The 7465-nt window shown below is 48.6% G+C and overlaps 1 protein-coding gene across 1 annotated transcript; it reads right to left on the minus strand.

Annotated features, from left to right (window-relative positions):
* Positions 1–676: 676 nt before the first annotated feature.
* On the minus strand, positions 677–3604 carry LOC125554640 (RNI-like superfamily protein). The gene is made up of 2 exons (XM_048718134.2): positions 3574–3604; positions 677–2492 (listed from the first exon to the last, which is right to left on the minus strand). Exons 1-2 carry the CDS (start codon positions 3602–3604, stop codon positions 916–918), a joined length of 1608 nt encoding a protein of 535 aa, XP_048574091.2. The 3' UTR covers positions 677–915.
* Between the last annotated feature and the right edge of the window lie 3861 nt (positions 3605–7465).

Here is a 7465-nt window from a genome sequence, read left to right on the forward strand (position 1 = left end):
GCCAATGTAAAGCTAGCTGAGCATTGCTGAACTGATAATTCTTGGGTGGTTCTTTTACCGAGGAGGTTATCATCATGTAGAACAGAAGAGGTTAAGACCGCAGCAAGAAATCTGACTTACCTCATTTAGCTGAGACATGCTGATCTCGCGATAAGTTCAACATACATCTGGGATGTTTAGATGATTTTGTTAGAATAGCAACTTGTATTACTAGGAGGCCAAAGCCAACATATATACATGTACAAGAGGATGCCAAAAGGCTACAATGCAAAAGACCAAAAATCATCATCAATATAACTCTTGACAGATTTAACAGGTTGTCCTTCCAAGGGATTTATCGATCAACAGCAAAGCAGGTTCTTACCATCCATATCTGAACTTGTGCCTATCCTGAGTACCCCTACATCTTTGAATCAATATTCTGAAGCCATACGAGTAATGTACTTTGAGAACATCAATATCTGAATGAAAGCGAGTATGAATGTAGTTTGAAAACATGTTCAGCATCTGATCTGTTTTTACCACTCCACGAACTCACATACCAGAATTCTCACCTTAAAAAGGACTTGCAGAGCAGTAGTGGAACCAAATTATTTGGTTGCAGCTTTATCTAAAAAGAATCATACAGCTCTTGCATCATTATACCTTAGTCACTAACAATAAAGGGAAACTCATGTAATAATTCCAATTTTATTTCTTGACACATGTACAATAGCACAATTCTTGCTGCTCAATTTACATGCCAGGCAGCAAGAGGAGCTTTTTCATGACAGGTTCACAGTTAACAAGAGATACATACACACATTCCCACCAGGGTATTATACACAAGGAAAGCACTTTCCTTGTTGAACATGCAGTATAAGATTCTTAAATTCCAGCTTCGATGAGTTTCATCTGAAGAAGATTTACCATACTTCAGAATGATCCTTCACAAGGCAATGGGCCAACCTTCATGCCTTTGGTCCGTGCAATCGCCTTCAGTTCCTCTGACACAGAGCTCACCTCGATGACCAAATGATTCAAACGGGTGGCTCGCTGTGCAAAGAGTTCGACACTGGCCACTTTAATGGCAGGGCAGCGGGAGATGTCCACGACCTCCACTGTCTGCCCACAGTGCCTAAGCAACGAGACCAGCGATTCTCCGGTAATGCCGCGGCAACCCCTAAACCTGATGTCAATCAGATTCCGGCAAGACGATAGCATGGCTCCAATCTCCTTGTCCTTCAGGGTCTCGTTGTAAGACAGATCAAGCCGGCGGAGGTGGCGCATGCTCTGGCTGAGGAACGTGAGCAGCCCAGGCTCCCGTTCAACTACGTCGCAGCTCACCAGGGCGACATCTTTGATGCCCGCCCCAATGGCCGTGCGCGCGAGAGAACGAAGCCCGTCCCCCGTGACGAGGACACAGCTTTGAAGGCGAAGCACGGCAAGACTGCCCCGGGTGTCGTAGCCTTGCTCTGCGCCGATTGCAAGGAGGTGGTCGTTGTGCAGGTCGAGAGGCAGGCGGAGGTCCAAGGTGTGCAGTGCGGCGCCGCGCCGACGGATGAACTGGAGGAGGGCCTCCCTGCTGCCGCCGTCATACACAAGTAGAGACTTGAGAGCACAGCAACGGTCAGCGGCGATGAGGAGGACGCGGTCGGCGACGGTTCGGCAAGCGCGGAGCTCAAGCTCGAGCAGGCCGGCGAGGCATCCTGAGAAGGCAGCCGACGAGGGGCCATCTCCGATGCCGTCGCAAGCGCGCAGCTGCAGCCACTGTAGGCTCCCACAGCGCTGCCATAGCCACCTGAGCCCGTGGTCGCCGGAGCGGATGCCGCACAGCGACAGCCTCTCCAGAGGCAACGCCCCTACGGCGTCGCCCTCGCCGCCGGAGTCTTCATCGGAGCTGGAACCGGCCGAGTCAACGGCAGCAACGGCGGAGTTGACAAAGGCGAAGGATTTTAGGCAGGGCAAGCACGCGAGCCAACGGAACGACAGGGGGCTGACGGCGGTGAGGTGGAGCGAGGTGAGGCCGGAGAGGGTGACGGAGACCTCCCGCAGCGCAGCGGGCGAGACGGGCGAACCGACCGAGAACCGCAGCGCTGTGAGCCTGGTGGCCGACGGCGAGGCGGACACCGCGAGCAGGACGGCGTCGGCGTCGTGAGCGGCGGCTGATGAAGCGGAGACGACGGCCAGCGCGGATAGATACGGGTAGCGCGAGAGCAGGTCAGGCAGAGGACCCGCAGCCGCGGGGGCCGATGCTCCGGTGAAGGCCGGCGGCAGGCGGAGGGTGAGGCGGGACGTGGAGGCTCGGAGGAGCGCGACCCAGCGGCGGGAGACGAGGGAGACGGCCGGGCCCGCGGCGGGTGGGAGCAGGCGGAACACCTCCTGCAGCAGGTCGTCGCAGAGCGCGGCGTCCACGTCGCCGCATGCCCCGCCACCGCTGCCGACGCGGCGGCCTCCGCCGCCGCGTCGGGGGCTTATTGGCGCCGTAGCCAGGGGGGAGACCGCGGCCACGCCTCAGCTCATCGGCACGGCGTGCCTAGGTAATTTTTCCCTCCAGGGGAATTGGGCTCCTCGGCGGCCTCAGGTGGGAAGGGGGTTGGGGAAGGTGGGGAGGGGGTTAGCTCTTGTGTGGCCGCCCGCGAGATTAGGTGGGGAAGGAGGGAGATGCCGACAAGCGAGGTGGGGGTATCGTATCGTATCAACGTCGGCGGCGTGGGCGTGCCTTCCAAAATGGTTGTGGAGGCGGCTCCGATGGATAAATCACGGGATTCAAGGCTCCATGAATGCTTTCTTCTCAGCGTTTTTTTTCTTCTTTTTCATGAAACACTTTTTTTCCGGTAATTTTACATGAAACACTTGTGTTCCCTTTACGATACAGCAGAATCGCGGCTTAAATATCATGGGTTACATCAACAGGATAGTCATCACCTCTCAAAAGAGAAAACAGGTAGTCATCATATCAAACTCGACAAGAAACATGATCTAACCCTGCATCCAACGCCGTCAGCACACGCTGGCTTGTTACAATCTCAAGAAACATGAGAAATCTCAGCTAGAATGAACTACGTGTGCATTTTAAACTTGATTTCTGAACAGATGACTAAGTCGGCCGAGGTCAAAGGAGTTAGACCTAGGCCCTGTTTGGTTCAGTTTCTATCGACGGATTCTGCTGCCGCGCAGCAGAATCTAAATTAAAGGGCGAACCCAGCAGAATCCGATTTCAGAAATCCGCTGTTAAAATCTGAACCAAAAGCGAAAGCAGCCCAAGACGTGCTTTATAAAATCTGATTCCGCTGCGGGCCAAAATCTAAAAAAATTGTATCAGCTGGTTTGTCAAATGACCTACATCTTTTTCACATCAGATTTTCCACAGTTGTTTTTCCACAGCAGATTTTTCACAGCTGCTTTTAGAAATCCACAGCCGAACCAAACAGGGCCCTAATGGCCTGCTTGAGCGTGAGGCTGTCTGTTTCAAAGTGTGCCTTACCAATTCCTAGTTGATCTGCCAAGTTTACAGCTTATAGTAGGGCCAGAGTTTCGGCATGCAGCGCGCTCGTCGTATGATCCACTGACCCAATGTGTCAAGCTAAATACCTGAAGAAGTGTTCCTACATATAATCCCCATCCTCTGTGCCCGGTCCTCGTATCGAAAGCGCCATCCACGTTGACCTTTGTTATGTCTTTGGGCGATGGAACCCACTTGCATTGATCCCTGGCTAGCTTCACTCCCTTTGAGCTCAAGAAATTCTCCCGTTGTTGACATGGTGCCTAACAGAGAACTGAAACTCTTCAACACTTTGCCCCCTCTCTCTGTGATTACGACGGTTTCGGTCTGTCCACCAAAGCCAGAGCAAGGCGATGATTGGGAGTTTCTTATCATCTCGGAATTTCACGATTGTCTGAACAACTTCTTTCGCCGAATTGAGCATAGAGAGTTGGCTCTGCTCCTCCTCAAGAAGCAACGCCCTCCATCTTTGTATGGTGAGCTTGCAATTGAAAAACAAGTGGCCATCATCCTCGAACAAATGTCCGCAGACTGCACATCTCGTGTCTAGCTCAACACCTCGTCTGTTGATGTTCATGTACATTGGGTGGCTATTCTGAGCAAGCCTCCAAGTGAAGTCGTGCACTCTAGGGGGCAGTCAACCTTCCAGATTGATCCGAAAAGTTCAGAAGCTTTCCCATTAGGTTCAGACCCCTCCCCAATCTGCTTTATGGCTTCATTTTTTATCATATTGATGTGTACCTTGCACTTAGATTTCACTGAGAAAACCCCTTTGATGTCATAGTTCCAAGACAAAAAAATCCTCCGTCTGCTCACATATTGGAATACTCAAAATGACCTGCACATCATCCGACTGAAAATAGTTTCTCACCAGTTCATCATCCCATCTCCCGGTACTATGGTCGATCAGCTCTGACGGGTCAGGATGCTCTCCCTTGATGAGACGATGGCCTGCGGGTGTCGCCACGAGGGATCCATGGGTCATCCCATATTCTCACCTTTGAGTCATCCCCAATCCTCCATATTAAGCCATCTTTCAAGACTTCCAACCCCTTCAAAATGCTTCTCCATACATAGCTCATACCACTCTTCGGTTCATCTTGAAGCACATCACCATCGGGGAAGTATTTTTCCCAAAGTACTTGCGCACACAGGGACTCGGGGTTTTGATCACCATCCTTGATTTGCTAACATTTCCACATTTAAAGACTGTAAATCACGGAATCCCAGCCCTCCTTCCTTAATTGAAAGCTTCTTTTTTGCATCCTATCCAATGCATTTTGTTTTCGTTGCTCTGTTGGTTCCACTAATAATGACAAATGAGTTGACTGGTCTCATCACACAGGGTTTTGGTAAGGTTAAAGCAGGCCATGGCATACATTGGGATCGCCTGAGCAACAACATTGACATGGTTTTCCTTGCCCGCCATGGGAAGACACCGATTGAGCCCCCCTTGGAGCCACCCAACTATTAGGTCCCTTATATATGCGAAGCATTCTTTCTTTGGCTTTCCAACATAAGATGGCTGCCCCGGGTACTTTCCATATTTTGCCTCTGATGCAAGCTGGAGTTCCTGTAGGATCAGATTTTTGAAACTTTGGCTTGCATTGGCACTAAACATAACTGAAGACTTCTCTCGATTTATCAGTTGACCCGAGCTCTCCTCATAAGTTTGAAGGATGGCATTGATGGATTGTACACTTTGCACACTAGCTTCAACAACCAGCAACGAGTCGTCTGCAAACAAGAGGTGATTTACACATGGGGTAGTAGGAGCTAGCTTGATCCCTCTGATTTGATTTTCTTCATCCGCCTTATTGAGCATAACTGAAAAACCTTATGCACATAAGAGGAAAAGGTAAGGATAAATGGGGCCGCCTTGCCTCAACTCTCTCACAGGGATAACCACATCATATATCTTGCCATTTACATTGAACTGATAAGAGACGGTGGATATGAAGGAAATATGCCCTAGAGGCAATAATAAAATTATTATTTATTTCCTTATATCATGATAAATGTTTATTATTCATGCTAGAATTGTATTAACCGGAAACTTAGTACATGTGTGAATACATAGACAAACAGAGTGTCCCTAGTATGTCTCTACTTGACTAGCTCGTTAATCAAAGATGGTTAAGTTTCCTAGCCATGGACATGTGTTGTCATTTGATGAACGGGGTCACATCATTAGAGAATGATGTGATGGACTAGACCCATCCGTTAGCTTAGCACTATGATCGTTTAGTTTATTGCTATTGCTTTCTCCACAACTTATACATGTTCCACTGACTATAAGATTATGCAACTCCCGAATACCGGAGAAACACTTAGTGTGCTATTGATACGGCTCCAATGTATCTATAATTTATGAAGTATTCATGCCATGTTTACAATAGTTTTATATGATTTTGGTATGATTTGATTAGAACTAACCCGGACTGACGCTGTTTTCAGCAGAACTACCATGGTGTTGTTTTTGTGCAGAAATAAAAGTTCTCGGAATGCGTTGAAAATCAACAGAGAATTTTTCTGGAAAATATGAAAAATACTGGAACAAAAATCTACCGGAGGGGAGTCCTGTGGGCCCCACAAGAGTGCGGGGCATGCCCACCCCGCCTGGGCGCACCCCTGTGCCTCGTGGACTTCCCGTGGGGCCCCCTGACTTATTCTCGATGCCAACCTCTCCTAAATACTCAAACCTGCAGAAATTGACCTAGATCGGAAGTTTCACCGCCGCAAGCCTCTGTAGCCATGAGAAATCAATCTAGGCCCTCTCTGGCACCCTGCCGGAGGGGGCCATCATCACCGGAGGCTATGGAGGAGGATCCCGGAGGGGCCATCATCACCATGAAGGCCAAGGACCAGAGGGAGAACCTCCCCATCCAGGGGGGAGGCCATGGAGGAGGAAGCACAAGGGGGAGAACCTCTCCTCCTCTCCCTTGGTGGCATCGGAGTGCCATCGAGAGGGGAATCATCGTCGCGGTGATCATCTTCATCAACATCACCATCATCATCATCATCATCACCCTCATCTCTTTTACGCGGTCCACTCTCCCGCACCCCGCTGTAATCCCTACTTGAACATGGTGCTTTATGCCACATATTATGATCCAATGATGCGTTGCCATCCTATGATGTTTTGAGTAGATATCCTTTGTCTTTGGGTTAATTGATGATCTAGATTGGTACGAGTTGTATGTTTTATTTTGGTGTTGTCCTATTGTGCCCTCCATGTCGCGCAAGCATGAGGGATTCCCGTTGTAGGGTGTTGCAATACGTTCATGATTCGCTTATAGTGGGTTGCTTGAGTGACAGAAGCATAAACCTAAGTAAGGGGGTTGTTGCGTATGGGATAAAGGGGACTTGATGCTTTAATGTTGTGGTTGGGTTTTACCTTAATGATCTTTAGTAGTTGCAGATGCTTGATAGAGTTCCAATCATAAGTGCATATGATCCAATAATAGGAAGTATGTTAGCTTATGCCTCTCCCTCATATGAAATTGCAATGACGACTACCAGTCTTGTTAACAATTGCCTAAGACAATTCCGAACACCGACCCATCATTATTCCACACTCACTATTTATAACATTTAGTAATATATTCTAAATTTATGATAACAACACCTACTTTCATATTTTAGCTCTCCGATACCATGCAAAGTTATCCTCTTCATACCCACACCATAGTTTTATTTCTCGTTTCTAGTTGGAAGCAAACGTTCGGTGTAACGTAGAGTCATATCAGTGGCAGATAGGACTTGAGAGAATATTGATCTTACCTTTAGTTCCGTGTGGGTTCGACACTCCATACTTATCACTTCCACCTTTGGGAATTTCTACGATGATTCCCTGCACTTGGGGATTATCAAGCTCTTTTCTGGCGCCGTTGCCGAGGAGCAATAGAGTGGGGTTGATATTTTTGTGTATGCTTGTTTGCTTTCTTCACTAAGTAGTTTTTGTTTCCCCTTTTTAGTTTT

This window comes from Triticum urartu, chromosome 4A (assembly GCF_056163025.1).
Source record: "Triticum urartu cultivar PI428250 chromosome 4A, HENAU_Tu73, whole genome shotgun sequence".
In the NCBI taxonomy this organism is placed as follows: domain Eukaryota; kingdom Viridiplantae; phylum Streptophyta; class Magnoliopsida; order Poales; family Poaceae; genus Triticum; species Triticum urartu.

Excerpts from the sequence above, each read along its gene's own strand:
- LOC125554640 (XM_048718134.2), bottom strand. The coding sequence starts at position 3,604 with ATGGGGATTATATGTAGGAACACTTCTTCAG. Across the intron at positions 2,493-3,573 it reads ATGTAGGAACACTTCTTCAG|GCGTGGCCGCGGTCTCCCCC; the intron begins GTATTTAGCTTG and ends CGATGAGCTGAG.